The sequence below is a fragment of the Takifugu flavidus genome, chromosome 14 (assembly GCF_003711565.1).
Source record: "Takifugu flavidus isolate HTHZ2018 chromosome 14, ASM371156v2, whole genome shotgun sequence".
Taxonomy (NCBI): Eukaryota; Metazoa; Chordata; class Actinopteri; order Tetraodontiformes; family Tetraodontidae; genus Takifugu; species Takifugu flavidus.
The window spans coordinates 9273436-9293208 of NC_079533.1; the positions used below are offsets into that span (position 1 = coordinate 9273436).

Here is a 19773-nt window from a genome sequence, read left to right on the forward strand (position 1 = left end):
GCCTTCTTCCTGTGTATACCACTATGTTTTGTGTTCTGCGATTCCTTCCGTCCATGAAATGTCACGGTAAACGTGATGGGGTCCACCCAGTACACACAGTGTTGTCATCAAATTTAAAAAAAAAAAAAATACTATCGTAAAAAGGTCATTTATTCTGAGGCAAAAACTTTAGGGGATCAAAAACCATAACTTCGCCACACTTAAACTTACACTTATATTGAATCCATTTTTATCCATTCATTTAAAAAAAAAAACTGGAAGCACATCTTTATACGCTCTGTCCCCCGCCACACCCCTTTCTTTATTTTCACTATTGTGGGCTGGTTAATAGCTTAATTAAAAATCCTGAGTAATGAGCGCTCGCCGGCCCTGGGGCGGGGTGGTGACGTCATCAGTTGGGCGGGGTCATATTCCAACCACGCCCCGTCCATTCCAGCCCGTCTACTTTTGTGCGCTGTCCCTACGTGGAGGAGGCAGGACTGCAAACTGGACGCTGTCTGGAATTTCAGGCGCACCGACAGTGAGTACAAATTTCCTGGCAACTTTGACACCAACAACTAGCCTACTTCTGCTCGGTTTGATCAGCCGCGGTTGTTAAAGCGAGGCCATTGTTGCGCTGGTTCCTGTGGGTGACAGCCGCTGCCCTCTGCTTGGAAGGGATGGATTTTTCAGGAGGAAGGGAGACAGTTTCCTGTCCGGAAAACTTGCTCCTCTTGTCGTTAGCCGGTTAGCTCCAGCTGCACCTTCACTGGAGCCACCTATTCATCCTCCCTATCCATAAACTCTGAAACTAGGTGTTTACTTTATGACGGGGGGGTGAAGCCCTATTCACATACAGCAGGGTCATTACTCTCCCAGCGTTGTGGGTCATTTCAGCAATACTTGTTTTTAGATATTTTTTCATCAATCGAGCTGTTGACAGCTTGGTGTAGTTGGAACCTGGTTCCTATGAAGAGTTCGTGGCGCAGAAACAACTCATGAAACCCAGTTTTCATTCCTGATGGTCGCTTCATTTAAAATGCCCTCAATCACAGTTTTAAAGTGTTGGTTATTTGTGTAGTGGAATTTCACTGCACGTGTAATCCTCCTCCTGCAAGTGTTTGCATATGGGCTGTGGTGCTGTTGTGAAAGGGTGTCGTTTTCACAGTAAAACGACACCGTCTTGCTGATTAATGTTGGTGTGTTTCAGCAGAAAGTGGCCTGTGTCGGGCTGCTGAGTGATTTACCAGATTGTTCCTGTCCAGCCATCTGGGTGCTACAGCAAACTTTACACCAGAGATCCAACTTATTGTTCACTGTTGAGTCAGGACAAAAAAAGGATGCCTCACAGCCTAAAAAAAACCCAGAGCGCTTAAGTTTAAGTGACTAAACATTAGTGTGGTGTGACACGTGTGCCTTTAGTGGTGCATCATTGCTACTGGCGGTCACCTTAGTCCCCCAGACTAAACTAAGGCCCCTCGAGATGCAAGGTATTACACTTATTGTTAGAAAGAAAGGGGTTTTTTTTGCGTGGGGGTTTTGGGGGGAAACTAAAAAGCTGTAATTCAGCGAAACTGCGCCTGTCATTAACTCAAACTGTATTTTGAGTTTCATGCGAAAGGACTAAATCTCTCCAAAACTGGTCCTGCAGAAGCCTGTGAGAGATCCCTCTGTGGGTGTTTTAAACACAGACATTATATCACTAAAGTCATCTGTGTATAGAGAAACCAGCCAGTCGAGGGGAGGGAGGGGAGCACCAACAGGTTGGCCTAGTTTCGGGGCTTTTGTGATTTCAATGATGTCCTTTTTTATTGATCACGGCGAGAGTAATCGGCAGACTTTTGTGCAGCGGCGGTTGCTCGTTTTATACTTTAGAGTCTGCCATTTCATTAAACGGGCCGCTGGTTTTACAACACTCCTGCCACTGCACCTTAAACACGCCATCTGCACTTAATCATTCTGTTTTTTGCTGGCATGGTGGAAGGGTGGTCCTTCCCCTTGCCGTGCACGGTCGTACAGCGGGTCACTGTGGAGACTAAAGGCTCCTGTACTTTCTCATGCTCACCTGTAATTGAAATGATCTGACCGAGGTGATTCAGAAGTTTATCAGTAACCTGAATTATGACATTCTCGGACGAAGCTGGAATCCATCCTACCAGGCACAGGTCCGTCTGACAGATTTTCCGCCTGCCTGTGCGGGTACAGTACATCAGATGGTAACCGGTGAGGCAGCAGCGGGTATTATCAGGGGACCTTTGTGTTTGAGTATTTCCATGGATGAGTCAGCGTGTGCCAGCTTTGTTAGCTGATATTGCAGGTCTGGGCTGCAGCTGATGTCGGAGCTGTGCAAACTTCCTCATGTGTTGCTCGCTGTCATCACCTCCTCCTTACCTGCCGGTGTGGCTGCGATCATCCTATCCACACAGCCCGAAGTGGAAATAAAAGGGCCGCCGTTGTGTTTATGAGTCAGTTTGTCTGACATCTGCAGGCGATTGGGATTGGGTAAAAAAAAAAAAAAAAAAAATCCCCACGTTCTCGCAGACTTTTGGGTGTGTGCCTATGAAGTTTGGCCACACATGGAAGGTTGCCCAATCTATTTGTGTGCCTCACATTTCCGATCTAACAGTGTGGATGAAACACAGTAGGACCGGGGTGTGTCAGCCATCTGGGATCAGTCCCTCACATTAAAGTGACTGAAAGGCAGCTTTGCTCAACACGGCTGTCTGGAAGGACTTTGAAATTGGCGGATTATAGCGACTCCACTTGTGAACACTGACAGACAGGTGTGTCTACAGAGTGTGTACCTCTTTATGGCGCCGGATTCATTAGGTCAACATGTGTTCTCTAATCAGCCTCATGTTACGTTCAGGCTGATCCCTTGAGGACCCGCCATTTTTAAGCCGAAGCTGTTGTGGTGTTTGTTTGGTGAAATTCTCTGGCATTGTCTGGCCTTTGGGAGCTCCAGCTGTCAACGGTGGCAACTGTCTGACCATATTTTGCTGCCCCGGTGCAGAATTTATCACCACAGATTGCGACAGCGAGTACAAGCCCTCTATTCTTCAGAGCCACCTGTGATACATCTCCATTTGTCCAGTGCCATCTGTGCCCTCGCCCCATGTGCTTAACCTCTTTTTTTTTTTTCTTCCTGTGCACCCTCGGTCAAGGGTGAGACACGAGCCTGCAAAAAATAAAATAAAAAAGGAGATGTGTGCAGTCAGGAGTCGGGCTGACTTCATCGGCCACATTTCACATCCTTTTAGAGAGAAAAGTTAAATATAGCAGCACTGGCATCAGCTTTTTCCTAATCGTTTGTTCGGGGGTTTTGGGCTTGTCTGGTTTTGAAGCAAAACACTCTGTGGCATTTAATCATATTTTTTTATTATCACCAAAAAACAAACTGCAATATTGGTGTTTTACAAGACACAAACAAGCGCATTATTTGGCCAAAGTGTTATTATTTCATCACTTAAAGGGATGGAGTCACATCTCCAGGACCACCAGTTTTCATCAGTGGTCGAGCTTTTGTTCATTGTTTGGTTCACTGGCGCCCAGATTAGTCCAGAAAGTCAAAGAAATTCACACTTTTTGCCTCTCACATTTGCTAACGTCAGATCCCAGTTTGGGATTTCTGACTAAGCCACACTCAAAATCAACAATCTGGCCTTTAAATCAGGAAACGGGAGCGATTTTCTGTACGGAAAAGTTTGTGCGATCTTGTGCAAACCGCAGCATGAACCTCCTCTTTGTTTTCTGAAAACGTGTGTTCGAGAGGAATGCCATCATACCAGTTTCGCTGTAGAGAGCAAGTCAGCACACCCTACCCATTGCTCTGTAAAGGGAAGATCGACATGCCCAGGCCTCAAGCATTCCTTCTCCTCGGCAGGAGAATTCACTACTCAGGAAACCTCCCTATTTTCACCAGTTTTGACATGGACACTTTACCTTGGAGAAGGTTCTATAAACAGGGTTTCTATACACGGTCAATAAAATGTAAGCAATTTGAGTTAGCTTTAAAGATATTTTCGGCTCCAGTAGCTTTTTTTCCCCCACTTTTGTTCTACAACATGGGCTTGTTCCATATAATGGAGCTAACAGGAAATTACTTTGATTATGGGGGAGAGAAATGTTTGGAAAAGGAAAAGAGCTGAGAAAAGAAACTGAAAAGAACAGTAGATACTATCAGCCGGGGTGGGGGTCAGCGGGGACAGGCCCAGATCTGGAATACCAGGTTCTGCTTCAAGCATTTCTCACCCCCACAGACGACAGAAACTTGAGGAAAAGAGGAAAGCTGGTTGGCAAAGAGGTGGAAAAAAAGTGAAACAAGATGTCACAAATGCAGGCCTGTTTTTAAAAACGTGTTTATTCTCGGCAGTCTCACCTATCTGACTGGCCGTCGAGGTCAATCGCAGGAACGAAAATGTCTGGAAGGATCACAGCAGAGGAAATAGAGGAGATGAGGGCGATCTTTGCAGACGTCGGTGAGTTTAACTAGTTTATCCTGATAAACCTTTATCCAGTCTTTAACCTGTAACCTGACCTGTATGTGCTGACATTTTCCCCCCTTGTTCGGGCAGATCTGGACAAAGATGGCCATATCTGTGATTACGAACTCCACGAGCTCCTGAAAAGCGTCGGCCACACCAAGCCTGGCTACATGGTTCGGGACATCATCCAGAAGCTGGACCGCGACAATGACAATAAGATCAGCTTTCAGGAGTTTCTGTCGGTACGTTAGTTCACCCCGAGGGATTCTAGAGCCGGGCTTTAGTTTGGGATGTGTGTCTGCGCTGTCGGTAACTGGCTGAAAACTCTCTGCAGAGCACACAACACACACACACTTTAGGAATGTGGAAGTGAGGTCGGCAAAGTGGTTTTGTGTTCCCGTATTCAGTTTCAGCTGTGTACAGAGAGCATTTATTCCCAGTTTCAAGTCCAGGAGTGAAAGTTTGAGTCGGAGCCTGCTTACACTCACACATATTCGCGTGTCCTGTTATTGTTGAACTGTTTTCTGTAGTTGTTCCACGACGCCATGCGATAACAGTTGTTATAGCAACTGCAATCGTATGTCATTGGTTAATTTATGGAAGGATGCTTAAAGGATCCTGGGGCCCGTTGCAGTTTGTCATTGTGGTCGCACACCACAGCCCGTTGAGCTGAAATCACAGATGAAGCGGCGATAACTCGGGCTTCACCAAATACCCAAACTTGCTCAAAGCTGCAAATTGCTGATAAGCTCCACACAGTAAGAGGTGACGCTAGACGAGACTCTACAGGCCCGTTAGTTGTGTAGACGCACTCAAAGATTGCGGAGACTCGCTTCACGTTGGGATTACAGATTAAACCTGAGCGAGGACGACAATTACAGTTGTGGCCGGGGCTGCACAATATGTCTTTAAAACTGTTTGTTCTTGCAGTAATAACTTACACACCCCTGCTTTCAAACTAGAACAGACATTAAAGCTGTAGATGGCGTGGTAAATATTGTTATTAAAGATTACAGCTTTATGCTGCGTCATTGCTTATTCACATCTGTGTGGGTAGGCTGCTGCTCTGCTGTGTTTTAATCCCCAGTTATACCTAAAATATGGGACCTTTCTCATAGAACCTTTCTCATTTTTCCAAAGCCTTGATTGCTGCTTGCTTAGGTTTGTGTTCACTCCGTTGGCGAACTGTTGTGTCTGCAGAATGACCTTGGCTGTCATGTGCACCTCACTGCCCTGGTGCTGGGGTGTTGGAGGCACATCATGTCGAAGAAGAACCGCCCTAGTCTTGTTTCCACTCCATAGGCCCTTTTTTACAACACGTTTAAATGGAAATCTAAATGCAGACTCAGCGTTCCCCGGATATAAAAGTCTTTCCTGTAATGATCATTTTCATTATTAATGATCCTGCATGTCTTAATTTGTCTGCTAGCCAGAAATATTCAGTTAACCATCTGAGAGGAGTAAAGAAACCAGCGAATATTCACAGCGAGGACAGAAACTGAGAGCCGTTCCTCTCTGTTTTTGTCAGTAAAAAGTAACTTATGCTAAGAAAGAAATCAATTCCCTGAAAGGTAGCGTGAAATAAATAACCCTGAATCTTTATTTTGTGCTTTTTTTTCACAGGGTGTGAGAGACAAGTGTGTGATTCATATGTTGTCTGCTTCTTTTCTTCTAGATAGTCCAGGAGCTGAGGAGCAGTGAGATAGCGAAGACATTCCGGACAGTCCTCAACAGAAAAGAAGGCATCTTGGCCATCGGAGGGACATCGCAGCTTTCAAGCGAAGGCACACAACACTCTTTCTCTGGTATGAGAAAATGATTTTTCTCAGCCGTCCCTCACAGTTTAACAAACCCAAAAGTTGTTGCTAAAAGTTAAAAAGCAGAAAAGGTTAAAAAGCAGAAGGTCAAATAAGACATCTAGGATGATGCCATGTTGATGAGTGTGTGTTTATGGCTGTGTGTCCGCTGCTTCAGAGGAGGAGAGATTCGCCTTCGTGAACTGGATCAACACGGCTCTGGAAAAGGACCCCGACTGCCAGCACGTCCTGCCCATGGACCCAAACACGGATTCTCTGTTCAAAGCGGTTGGAGATGGCATCGTCCTCTGGTGGGGCTTCACATTGATCCTTAGCCATCATGAAAGAAACCTGTTTTAACATGATCACATTCCAACACACACACAACACACGTTTTTACTTTTCCGGATCATTTGTGTGGTAACCGGATGTGATGTTTGCACAGTAAAATGATCAACCTGTCGGTGCCAGACACCATCGATGAGAGGACCATTAACAAGAAGAACAAGACCACGTTCACTATACAGGTGGGATAAACTCAGCGTGGGCCGGGGTCGTCGCGCCCGTTTGTACGGGGTCTCGCTGATGTTCTCTACCTCACAGGAGAATCTGAACCTGGCCCTGAACTCCGCCTCTGCCATCGGCTGTCACGTGGTCAACATCGACGCCTCAGACCTGATGGAGGGGAAACCTCACCTGGTGCTCGGCCTCCTGTGGCAGATCATCAAGATCGGGCTGTTTGCCGACATCGAGCTGAGCAGAAACGAGGGTGCGGGACAGAGTCCATGTGTTCGTCACACAGGACGTGTCTGGATGCGTTGAGCTTTCAGGTAACTTTGATTTTCACCTTTCCCCGACAGCGTTGGCAGCGTTGCTGAGAGAAGGGGAGACCCTGGCGGACCTGATGAAACTGTCTCCGGAGGAGCTTCTGCTACGGTGGGCAAACTTCCATCTGGAGAATGCTGGATGTCAGCCAATCAGAAACTTCAGCGGTGACATCAAGGTACGTCTATACACCCGTATCCCAGATTTGAACTTTATTACCAAGAGAAATGATACAAATTACTTGGATAACACCTGAAATATGCTTGGTATGATTCAGCATTATTTAGTCTCTTTTCAGGATTGCTTATATTCCAGGAAACTTACACTGCTAAAACTTTCAGAAGCATGTTGTTTATGTTATTCTTTATTAAAATGTAATGAAATGTGGTTTGAGGATCCATTAACTTGCACCTGACTAAGAAAATGCTTTGCTTTTGTTTGTTTTCCAGGACTCCAAGGCTTATTTCCACCTCCTAAATCAGATTTCTCCTAAAGGCACAGAGGAAGATCAGCCGCGCATCGACATCAACATGTCCGGCCTCAGCGTAAGCTTCGCAGTATCTTCAGGAGGCGCCAGCAGCTGTACGGTGCTTCTAAGTGCCTCTGTTCTCCGTGTGTTGTTCAGGAGTCAGACGACAGGAACAGGGCGGAGGCCATGTTGGTTCAGGCCGACAGGCTCGGCTGTCGGCAGTTTGTCACCCCGGCCGACGTCGTCAGCGGGAACCCAAAACTCAATCTCGCTTTTGTGGCCAACTTGTTCAACAAATATCCAGCACTGACCAAACCAGAGAACGAAGATGTCGACTGGCAAATGTTGGAAGGTAGTCACGGACGCTTTTAAACTGCTTTTTTTTTATGCTCACAAGTTATTTATTACAGTGCTGTTAGTTGTTTCATCAGTTTCCTTCATTGGTCAGATCGATGAATGAATGGAAAAATCTTAAATTTAGGATGCCTGAATTGGGGAATGTCAGATATTTTTACCTCCCAAAATGACCTCCAAGGAGAAGCTTTGCTTCTGCGGACTAGTAGACTGAGACTTTGACCGTATGAAGCAGCTCCACATGGATTTTTACACCTACAGTGGTTGTGAGATTTGATAATAATCCCATCCTACTTATGTGTTTTAGAGGAGACGCGAGAAGAGAGGACGTTCCGGAACTGGATGAACTCTTTGGGAGTGAACCCACATGTCAATCATCTGTATTCGTACGTGTCTCGGTCACAAATGCACACAACACTGGTGGAGTTGTCTTAAAAGTATTAACGCACAGCCTTGTCCTCTAGAGATCTGCAGGATTCCATTGTCATATTCCAGCTCTATGACAAGATAAAAGTGCCTGTTGATTGGAACAAGGTCAACAAGCCACCGTATCCCAAACTGGGAACCAACATGAAGAAGGTAAATCAGAACTTTAACACTTGTTCCGCACCAAGAAACAAGACATAACCCATAACTATTTCCTTCCACTAGTTGGAGAACTGTAACTATGCTGTGGATTTGGGCAAATCGGCAAATTTCTCCATCGTGGGAATTGGCGGACACGACCTGAACACTGGCGTCCCAACCCTGACCCTGGGGCTGGTGTGGCAGCTGATGAGAAGGTGAAGCTCCGGACCTGCAGAGGATTATTGTCCAAAAGCATCCCGCTCTGATCTGATCGTCAATTGTCCTTTTTCAGATATACATTGAATGTACTGGAAGAACTGGGTGGCGGAGACAAATCTGATGGCATCATTGTAAACTGGGTCAACAAAACATTAGCAGAGGCAGGAAAATCAACCAAAATTTCAAGCTTTAAGGTGAGCCTGGGTCATATATTAGTCAGTACATGTGGCAAAAACACACATTTTTGCTTTCGGAGACGTAATGTGACTGTACCAATCAGGACAAGGAGATCAGCACCAGTCTGGCAGTGCTGGAACTGATAGATGCTATCCAGCCCAACAGCATCAACTATGACCTGGTAAAAACCGGCGCTCTCTCTGAAGATGAAAAGCTGGAAAATGCAAAGTGAGTGCTTTTGTTTTGTCCCGCCTTTATGTTTGAGGACCGTATGGAACAGACTCTGAGTGGGTCCGTGCTTTCCTCCCCACAGATACGCCATCTCCATGGCGAGGAAGATCGGAGCTCGCGTCTACGCTCTTCCTGAAGACCTGGTGGAGGTCAATCAGAAAATGGTGATGACGGTCTTCGCCTGCTTGATGGGTCGGGGGATGAAGCGGATCTGAGACAGAAGTCGAATCCCTTTTGACTGTAACTTGACTCATGCCTACAAGCCATTAGCATTTTAAAAGAGCTGCTTTTTCTAAGGGCTGCGTTTTTTGGAGACGAGAATTGATTGTTTGAAGACAAAATGAGAATCCCTGCCTGCTAGATAATGCACCATCCTCTTAAAATGTTACTTTGTTCCTTAAACAAGCAGAAGCTAAAGAATGCTAAAGGATTTTTTTTAATGCAAATATGCCCCCCTCAAGGTTGTTTACACATTTTTACACAGGCTGAAGTAAATTATGTCCTCGACCAAGTAACGCACATTCCTGAATACCCTACGAGGGGATAAATGCTTTATGATGTAAAAGTCACAGGGATGGTTTTTAGGTTCCTCTTACTTAAAGAAATACAGACGTGTCTTAAAGTAAACTGGCACCGCTAACCCTACATATGTACATACATACAAGCCATGATGTCATAATAGAGTAACGACCCTCGTGATATATCATTCATTTCTTGACTTTGTCATGTTTTTGCTGGTTCATTTTTTAGTTACCAGCTAAGGTAATGCTGGTTTAGGGTGTGTACTCTCTTCTTTTGTCTCCTGGTCTGTTATGGCGGACCAGGAGTGGGCTGACTGGAATCTTCTGGCTTCTGCTGTGCCTTTCTCTCATATCAGAGACCACCTGTGCTTTTCTCCTCTTCTTCCTATTGTATCCGACCTTAGTGATCATAAACAGCATCCGCATTCCAGGTCTTTTCAGAATAGCAGACAACAGCCGAATCATAATTGGTGTGCCGTCTCTTCTTAAGTGCTTTACATGTAACAATAAATATGAACTACAAAGATGGAAACGGCTCGTGTCTTTTATAAACTGCTTCTTTCCTCGCCTCCTTATTAAGTGGTGGGGAAGCGGATCCTTGCCCACACTGTAATAAAGCATTTAAAGCTTTATGTTAATTAATGCCATATCTAACATGTTAAAGTGGAAGATTTTGCTCCCAAAATTAAGCTTAAAATAAAAAACCTTTTCAGCATAAGCTGAACATCAGCACTATTAATGGTGAGGATGTTTATTAACGGTTGCTATTATACATGTGACACTCAGATGGTTTTGCTGAGGGCTCCTCGGTCTTCTGCTGACATCTGTGCATCCACTATGTTCTCCCCGCCCCGCATCGCTCATCCGGGCAGCCTCCCACATTAGTTTGATCCATCCGAGGATGAGGCGGACCGCGCGTTCCTGCTCCTGAAGAGGGTGGCACTGTCTTCCAGCAGAGGCTTGCAGAACAGACCGGGGGGAGCGATGTTTTCCTTCCTGCTTTTGCATTTTTGTTCCCTTTCTTCACCTTTACTGAGGATGAACTGGCCGACAGGGACATGTGAGGTCATCATGTGGATTTTACTGAAGTAACTGAAGGAAAGTGAAGGTGGGATCTACGTGAACTCGATTGTTTGAATGATCTTTTTGACCCACTTTTATTTCATTTCATTGCAATTCTCAGCTACACCTCTGTCTCCTAGTTAAATGCGCCACATCTTGGCGTCTCGAATGTTCAATCTTTGTCAGTATATGGAATTAACGTCACAAAAGCTTCGGTTTAGAAAAAGGATTTTAAATTTCATTCAATCACAAAACAACAGACATTAACACATGTGTGGCTCTTTGTAGTTGAATTGCCCTCTTTGCTTTCAGTGAGCATCTTGGTTACCTTAGTGATGAGGCTCCTGGGGGAGAGCAGCTGATTGGCTCATTTAGCCTCAGAGCATCGAGCTGACTGTGTGCGTGTGTGCGTGTGTTTTGGTTAATAGTCCAACAATTAGTCACACAATGGCAACAGCCACCTAAACATCTCGTCAGGCGTCTGCAGGGCTGCAGGTGGGAGCATATCACTCGTGTCACATGTCACACGTACAGCTAGATGGTTGCTGGAGATGATATGCCAGCAGCTCACAGAACTGTGCTAGCTTGTTTCGGTCACCACAACAACCGACTGCAGCGTGATGCTCAGGTGAGCCATTATGACAGGCCATCCCAGTGGTCCCCCTCCCCCAGCTTGTTCCCTTGGCTATACTTGTCATACGCACCATAAACACTGTCACTGCACTCTCTGAACTCACCGAAGCCCGTCCGTCTGTCTAACCCGTCTGTCTGCCTGCAGGTGTGTGAGGATGACGGGTCAGGCAACAGAGAGGGACCGCTCACCGCACAATCTGTCAGTGAAGACCACCCTGGAGGAGGAGATCGAGAGGGCTGAGAGCATTCTTAGCAGGTGACTGCCGTCATTATTCATTTTTCCTTGGATCAGCCTCTCTTCCAGGGGCAGATAACCAGATGAGGACAGTCTAATTGATGTCCAGTCATTTATTCATCTTATTAACCAGGGACTCCATTATAATTCAAGCTCTCAAACACCAATATAATTGTCTTACCAGCAGGTTCCTCATCAAAGTGTGACCTGATCGCTTTTTACTGTGAATTGCACAAGACAGGAGTTGAAACTGGTGACAGTTTTTACTGTCTAAAGTTGGAGGAGAAACAAGTGGAGGCCACAATGCAATAAATGTGTCAGAGAGTGCAAAGATTTCTGGAATTCTTGAGATAACAAGTCCTGACAGACCACATGAATGCAGATTCTTATGCAACAATAAAGCAAGTGAAGGCAACTCTTTGGTGGGGGTGGGGGGGGGGGCATTATCAGAGTCTAAGAAACCTGGACATGAACGTATAAATATAGCGGAGGAAGGCCAGGAACAGATTAGAAAGCAGAAATCAGGATAAAACCTTTACAGGACAAACGGGAAGAACACGCACGCATGCACACACAGACACACGCACACATGCAATAATCCAATAATCAAACTATTATGGGCTGAAGCATCCTGTTGCATTGCTGCGTGTTATTTCCCAGGGTCCCATCAGTCTGTGATGACACATCCTCGGAGCTGCAAAGAGTCGCTGCTCTCGACCCCCATGGGGGGCACTCAAGGAACTCTTTTCAAAGGACGGGGGCCATGTCAAGGTACAGCAAGCTAACCTGCAATATGCTTTCACAGAACACAGTCAACTATTATTTTAAATATAATGTAAAAGATTCCCTCCAATAAACCTCCACCTAATATGAATAATGATATACAGTAATACCCCCAAAATGAAAAAAAATGCTAATATGTTTCTAGATTCCATCAAGAAATCTTCCACAGACATTTGAGAGGTTAAAGGAAACTTGAATAATTTTGTTTAATTGCCAGCTTTCATGCGTGTGTACAGTAACTTTGCTAGCAGAGGTTGACGTTTAGGCCGACATGTTGCCTGGTGATGAAACAAAACTGCAGCTCTGATTCTCCCGTGTTTAGTTTACAGATTATCAAATTTGTGTGTGTCTCAGACTGGTGAACCTGGTTGTGAGACTGAGGGAATGGGCTCACAAGAGTCTGTTGGAGAACGAGGAGCGGCCTGACTCCTTCATGGAGCGCTTTCGAGGCCCGGAGCTGAAACTGGCCCCCAGTCGCAGCAGCAACAGCCACCCAGATGCTAACGGAAACGGAGGGATCTTCAAGTGCGTCCTCCTGATACACCATCACTCTTCACTTTAACAACCCCGCCTATCTAAAATTATAATCATTTTTAAATAGTAGAGGGTGCCTACAGCGTGCCAAGACGCATATAAAACTGCAGTTTATGTTGTATGATATAGGTGATGAAAGACAAAGTGACACGATCTTTCACTAATAACCAATAACAACACTGAGATACTACAAAAGGTAGTTAGCGTGCAAACAAAAGGCAATTTTCCATTGTTGAAAACCAAAACAATTATTAGCTCGTTATTAGATTTGCAGCAACTTTATTTTAAGAGCAAACACCTACAGCCTCAGTTATGTGTTGCACTTGAATCCGTGCTTCCTGTGCTTTCAGGAAAAGGTGGAATCTGCTTGTGGTGTCCCCGTCCGATAACGCCTACTACCGCTGGCTGTTCGTCATCGCCGTGGCGGTTCTCTATAACTGGTTTCTCGTTGTTGCGAGGTAATTAGACACCGCATTAACTTGCATAGCATCATAAACAAAGGCAGCAGGATACCCTTATAATATGCAGTAAACATCTTTGCATCCTCTCGTTTTAATGAAAAGAACGGCAGCGACATCAACCCTTCCCCCCTCTAAAGGCCCCCGGTGCACTTGTACTGTTGATATTTACGGCCCTGCTTGTTTGCTGTACACAGGGCATGTTTTGACAAGTTACAGGTGGAGAATTACATCTGCTGGCTGGTGCTGGACTACCTTTCAGACTTGATTTACCTATTGGACACTGGTGTCAGACTCCGAACAGGTGATTCTTTTTTTTTTTTAAATAGAAATCTCAAGTGTAACTGTAGGGCCCAATAAGATAGGGGCTGACCTGTTTATTCATTTTATGCTACGCTAACCCGGCCTGTCCTTACTCATCCTGTAGCTCTCCTTCTAGCTTCAGTATGTTTGAGGTCTGGCTTTGTGGCAGTTCTTTGCTGTTTTCACCACTTAGCCACTTTCATGTCCCAGGGTTTCTGGAACAGGGGCTGCTGGTGAAGGACCAAGCCAAGCTGTGGGCCAGCTACGTCCGAACCCTCCAGTTCAAGTTGGACTTGCTGTCCATCCTGCCCACTGACCTGGCCTACATCTCCACCGGCATCCACACGCCGCAGCTCAGGTTCAACCGCCTCCTCCGCTTCCCCCGCATGTTCGAATTCTTCGATCGCACCGAGACCCGCACCAATTACCCCAACATCTTCCGAATTTGCAACCTGGTACTTTACATCCTGGTCATCATTCACTGGAACGCCTGCATCTATTACGCCATATCCAAGTCTTTGGGGTTTGGGTCGGACACTTGGGTATTCCCAAACATCTCCAGGCCAGAATATTCCTCCCTGACTCGGAGTTACGTCTACTGCCTCTACTGGTCTACTCTTACCCTCACCACCATCGGAGAGATGCCCGCCCCTGTCCGAGATGAAGAGTACCTCTTCGTGGTCTTTGATTTTCTTGTGGGGGTGCTGATCTTCGCCACAATTGTAGGAAACGTGGGCTCCATGATTGCCAACATGAATGCCACGCGAGCCGAGTTCCAAGCTCGGATCGACGCCATCAAACACTACATGCACTTCCGAAAAGTCAACAAAGAGCTGGAAACCCGCGTCATCAAGTGGTTCGATTACCTCTGGACCAACAAGAAAGCTGTGGATGAGCAGGAGGTGCTGAAGAACCTGCCTAACAAGCTCCGTGCCGAGATCGCCATCAACGTGCACCTGGAGACCCTGAAGAAAGTTCGCATTTTTCAAGACTGCGAGGCGGGACTGCTGGTGGAGCTGGTGCTCAAGCTGCGGCCGCAGGTCTTCAGCCCAGGGGACTACATCTGCAGGAAGGGGGACATAGGGAAGGAGATGTACATCATCAAAGAGGGGAAGCTGGCGGTCGTGGCTGACGATGGCGTCACACAGTACGCTCTTCTCACCGCCGGCAGCTGCTTCGGGGAGATCAGCATTCTGAACATTAAAGGAAGCAAAATGGGGAATCGCCGCACAGCCAACATCCGCAGCCTGGGCTACTCCGACCTCTTCTGCCTCTCCAAGGACGACCTGATGGAGGCCGTGACCGAATACCCCGATGCAAAGACGGTGCTGGAGGAGAGGGGGCGGGATATCCTCATCAAAGAGGGTCTGCTGGATGAGAACGCTGAGAGCGGCGGGCTGCAGAAGGAGGACACGGAGGAGAAGGTGGAGCGGCTGGAGTCCTCCCTGGACACCCTGCAGACCCGCTTCTCCCGCCTGCTCAGTGAATACACGCACACTCAGCAAAGACTGAAGCAGCGGATCACGCTGCTGGAGCGGCAGCTCAATCAGACAGACTGCGGAGCAGACGCAGGCAGGAAGGCAGACGCAGGTGCAGAGGCGCTCAGTGAAACGGACACCGGGCCCATTGTCCACGCAGATGGGTCCCCTCGTCAGAATAATGAGCCCAGAACGAGCCCGACAACCAATCAGTCATGAATGTGGTGACGAGAACAGCAAAAGCAGACAGATGTTTGCACGGCCGTAAACATGCAGATGACCGAGACTGCTGCGGCTTTGGCGTCCTGTCATCAGGAAATGAAACTGAATCCCAACAGCAGATTTTATCACAAGTGGATGGAAATAAAACTGAACTCTTCCTCATCCTATTAAAGCTCCTGTGATCTCATCCCAGTGTCTAAAAGGAACCAATTTGACTAGATCACTTTATTTAAACTATAAACATGAGCTATAAAGACAAACCTGGTTCTGATCACCGTCTTGGACGGAGACGTTGGGTTGAAAGCTGGTCAAACAAGGTTTTAATGGTGGACTCTGCACATGGTTCAATACCAGTGGCCTGTTTGCATTCAGCAGAGTGTGTGTGAAGTTACTGGGGAGTTTCCAGTTATTCAACTGGCCCACATGAGCAGCACTGATAAGCACAGTCAGGACAATACGCTCGTGCACAGTATCAGGCTTGGGTGGCCCAGCTGGTCACGCAGGTCATTATATCCCAGAATGATTTCTAAATGACCGGCTTTTGTTTCAAGATTTCCATACATGGAGTGATTAAACAAATCCATTTTTAAAAATGGTCAAAAAATATCTATTTTGTGCATTTCTGATCAGGGATGTGGAGCCGCAGGGTGGTAGTCAGGAACAAACCCTGGACCGTTCGGCCCAGATGGGGTTTGAAAAATATGCATCCGTTTCAGTCAAATCGGATCAAAAGCCCGTTCACGCGTGGTCCGGTTTACTGCTGAAACCTGCGGCCCTGTGACCCCCACACACATTATAGCTCCCTCCCCAACACACATTTGTCACCATGTGTTGTGTGTGAATGTGTGTGTTGGGGGACAGCTGCAGGGGTTCTTTTACAGGAATATAAATATAGTCCCAATATCACACACCAGCTGGTCAACATGTCAGATATATACATTAAAAAAAAAACAACAGCAGCAAATCATGTTTTTAATAGAATTCTATTTTTGTAACAGCCTGCAAACTGCACTTGAAAATCAAACACTATCTGCTGCTACATTCATCATTTAACCCCCCCCCATCTCAGAATGAACAGATGTACTGTAAAAGTGTGACAGCAAAGGTTGAGTGAACTGCTGATCGCTGCAGAGGGAAAGACGACGTGATTGAATATGAAGACACAGACGGCACAGAGCAGGGCTGCTTTTGTGTGTGTGTGTGTGTGTGTGTGTGTGTGTGTGTGTGTGTGCGTGTGTGTGTGTGAGAGAGGGAGAGAGCTGGGAGACCGCCGCGTGTGGTCTGTGGTCTGATTGGCTGAGAGTGTCCATGGGGACATGCGCGTCCACTAGCGCATTCGCATGTGCAGGCTGTGCTTGGGCCCGTCCACCCGCTCCAGCTTCTCAAAGTGTTTCCTGGCATTCCTGATGTTGATGAGAGTGGCTGCAGATGCTGACAGAAACAGACACGCGTCCGTGAAAAGGGTTCCGCCCGCTCGTGCTGCCGAGAAGGGTCACATTTGCTACTTACGAATGGAGGGGTCGGACATGATGACCATGACGTAGGTGTTGGAGGTGAAGACGTCAATGAAGGCTGCAAAGTTGGAGTTCCGCACTTCCATGCTTTGGAAGGACGCTGCCAGCTTGCTGCAACAACAACACAAAAATGATCAGATGTGAGAAAAAGCAAAGCGTGGCGGGTGTGAAGGCGAGCGCCCACTCACCTGCAGCTGAGTTTAAACTGTTTGATAATGTTGCTGATCTTCTCAAAGCGGTGAACGTCTCGCTGCTCTTTGCACTGATAGTGTGAGATGACCTAAGAAAGAAAGAAAGAAAGATTAACCTCCATCAACGGATTCCGGTTTTCTCTCCGGCATGTTGCCAGGGTGCCTCTGTGTCCTCACCAGGAAGGTGGCTCTCTCAAACAAGAGAACCTCATCAGCTTCTATGATCTGTGCAAAATTCCTCAGGTTGGTCTCCAGCTGCTGGACGTTTGGGATGAGCTGGTAGACTATACTCGACCAGGCCTGCACGCACATGATCAGCTCTTACTTTGTTTTATTTTGACACTGAAAGAGTCAAACAAGAACATGTCCACCTTATACAGGGTTTCATCCCAGATGGAGGTCCTGAAGCATGTGCATTCCAGGGGTCTGGACAGTCTCTTCAGGTCTTCCTCGCGCTCCTTAAAGATCTAAAAGGAATAAAGATGCGGAAAACAATGGGATAAGTCAGGATAGGAAAAATATTTAAGAGAATAGCAGCAGAAACACTGTTCTGATGCATAAAATCACAAGTTTTTAAATGCAACAGATGTCAAAATAAATGTTAAAACAAGAGATGAGGCCAGCTGTGATTAAAAGCATGGCTTTAATTAACCGAGAACATCTTTAATAAATTCAGTACATCTTTAGGAGCCTTACCACATCTCTCTGATCCTCCTGCACCAGATCCATTTTATGAACCAGGCAGAACACTTTAGCGTCGGGGGAGTTCTGCAGGATGGCCTCCAGACACGACTGGTAGTAGTGCATGTCCTTCTCCAGCTCGCGGCTCTCCACGTCGAATACGTAAATGAGCACCTCGACATTTCTGAAAATGTTGTCCCGCTGGCTCGTGAAGTAGTTCTCCATGAAGGTGTCCTGTCTGGTGAGTAGAGGAGACGCACAGCAGCCGTTAGTTGAATCCGAGGCCATTTCAAAGAATCCATCATGTGCACATGCTGTTTACCCTCCACAGTCCCAGAGGTTCAAAACCAGGTTGCCCAGAAACCGTACATGGGAGTGTTCCACGTCGACTAGCATTCAAATAAACGGGCAAAATTATTTTTAATGTGTCGAGCAGAAATCTTCATGTAACACCTCTTTTACTTTTTGAAGATCTCTTACTTGTAGCTCCGAGTCGCCGTGTGTCTCGAGCGATGTAATTAGCAAAGATGATTGATCTCATGCTGGTCTTTCCCGACCCACTTTTCCCCATCAGTAACACCTGAAATGGACAAAAAATAAATAAGCGAGGAACCAAAATAGTCTGTATTCCTATTTCTAGAAGGCAATTCGTGAAAATAAAAATGAATAACAGTATAGTGATGTATCGCTTCGTGAACATTTATTCCACGAAAGGTAGTTTATAGGAAAAATAAATCCCATTTATTGAGAATGTTTTACGATTTCTGGGAAAGAATACTTGAATAAGACTCACCTTTTTCTTCATTGCTGAGCTTGACATTACCACTCGGCAGATACGAGGTGAAGCAATAGTTTGAGCTGCAAGTCAGATGACTCTGGTCCGTGTCTGCAGCTCTCCCCGTCCGCCTGCTGCTGCAGACAACAAACATTCCTCAATTAGACGTGACTCGGGACTAAAAGGACGAAAGAGCAACTTCAATGTAGGCGTCAAGGTTTTGCATACATGATATGGATCGCCCTCCAACTTTATATAAAATGGAAAGTATGAGTCCTGTTCAGAAGTGAGCTAATGCTAACTTAGCTACCACGCTAGCGCAGTGGAACGTCCTGAAGCTTAGCTTAGCGAATCAACTCGTCAGCCAACATAAAGTTCAGCAGTGTGTGGTCTACTCACCCCGCCGGACAATACGCTTATTTAAATTCAGGCAGTACCAGATAAATTCGTTTTTGTTTGCTTTTACGAATACAGTCGTATACATTACTTGAAGAATCAGCCAGGGAAATGAAGATCAGCTGCTTCCTGTTTACGCCAAAGTCACCTGACGAGATGATGTGATTCTTCCCCCCCCCCCTCCCTGATTTGGTCTCACGTGTCAGTTCGGCTTTATTTTTACCCGTTTGATCACTGTTATCTTGTGATATGGAGACAAAGCAAAACTGACAAATCAAGCAACAACTCATTGTCTTAAAAGAACTATTTACGTTTGATTAGTTCAGGGCAGAATAAATTGGGAGGGTCAAGGTACGAGAAGGTGTAAAAAAAATTGATAGCGCTGTGGCTTCATAATAGAAGCTGTATAATTAGTGTTATTTGCCAAACACGGCTCTTCAAACTATTTATTCGTGGCCGTTCGCCACTTTGGCCACCAGATGGAGCTAAAGAGCCGGTGGAACAATGGGCTCCAACATGGCGCCCGTCTGTACATGCTGTTTACTGCTACATCATTACATAATGCTAAAGAAAATACCCATTTAAAGCGGGGTAATGTTAAGATACATTGGTATATAAAAATGCATTTACAAAAAAGTTTTTTGTGTCAATTACAGATTAATGCATTTTTTCTGTGGATCGGATAGTTCTGATAAACCACCAATTCATGGGCTAGAGGGGTGTTTTCACCGTTTGCACTGTGAAGTGTGTGAAAATGAGGAATAGTGCCCATTACACGCATCATTAGTCTATCTGCATGTGACACTATACAGTGAGAGACTCCTTCAGGATGGCAAAGACTCTGAATCAGGGTGTATAAAACAGAATTACCTTATTTGCTAAGGCA

General features: G+C 46.1%; 3 protein-coding genes across 7 annotated transcripts; 2 read left to right on the top strand and 1 right to left on the bottom strand.

Moving 5' to 3' along the window:
* Positions 1-370: 370 nt before the first annotated feature.
* pls3 (plastin 3 (T isoform)) lies at positions 371-10154 on the top strand. Its single transcript, XM_057054818.1, has 16 exons — positions 371-520; positions 4352-4457; positions 4554-4705; positions 6139-6268; positions 6438-6570; positions 6705-6786; positions 6863-7028; positions 7120-7262; positions 7534-7629; positions 7710-7905; positions 8215-8293; positions 8372-8486; positions 8559-8689; positions 8767-8887; positions 8974-9098; positions 9184-10154. Exons 2-16 carry the CDS (start codon positions 4397-4399, stop codon positions 9314-9316), a joined length of 1863 nt encoding a protein of 620 aa, XP_056910798.1. The 5' UTR covers positions 371-520; positions 4352-4396; the 3' UTR covers positions 9317-10154.
* Positions 10155-10380: 226 nt separating this feature from the next.
* On the top strand, positions 10381-15936 carry cnga2b (cyclic nucleotide gated channel subunit alpha 2b). Of its 2 annotated transcripts, XM_057054816.1 has the most exons (7): positions 10381-10730; positions 11463-11573; positions 12213-12323; positions 12690-12860; positions 13220-13327; positions 13525-13631; positions 13841-15936. In XM_057054816.1, exons 2-7 carry the CDS (start codon positions 11473-11475, stop codon positions 15325-15327), a joined length of 2085 nt encoding a protein of 694 aa, XP_056910796.1. In that variant the 5' UTR covers positions 10381-10730; positions 11463-11472; the 3' UTR covers positions 15328-15936. The 2 variants fall into 2 exon arrangements, with proteins under 2 accessions (XP_056910796.1, XP_056910797.1); XM_057054817.1 differs by lacking the exon at positions 10381-10730 and having other exon boundaries at positions 11444-11573.
* Positions 15937-16289: 353 nt separating this feature from the next.
* rraga (Ras-related GTP binding A) lies at positions 16290-19078 on the bottom strand. Of its 4 annotated transcripts, none has more exons than XM_057054821.1 (10): positions 18979-19078; positions 18510-18625; positions 18197-18296; positions 18039-18105; positions 17732-17954; positions 17407-17502; positions 17213-17335; positions 17033-17124; positions 16840-16955; positions 16290-16761 (listed from the first exon to the last, which is right to left on the bottom strand). In XM_057054821.1, the coding sequence occupies exons 2-10, from the start codon at positions 18534-18536 to the stop codon at positions 16658-16660; spliced, it is 948 nt and encodes a 315-aa protein (XP_056910801.1). In that variant the 5' UTR covers positions 18537-18625; positions 18979-19078; the 3' UTR covers positions 16290-16657. The 4 variants fall into 4 exon arrangements, with proteins under 4 accessions (XP_056910801.1, XP_056910800.1, XP_056910803.1 ...); XM_057054820.1 differs by having other exon boundaries at positions 18510-18628; positions 18979-19067; XM_057054823.1 differs by having other exon boundaries at positions 18510-18622; positions 18887-19020.
* Between the last annotated feature and the right edge of the window lie 695 nt (positions 19079-19773).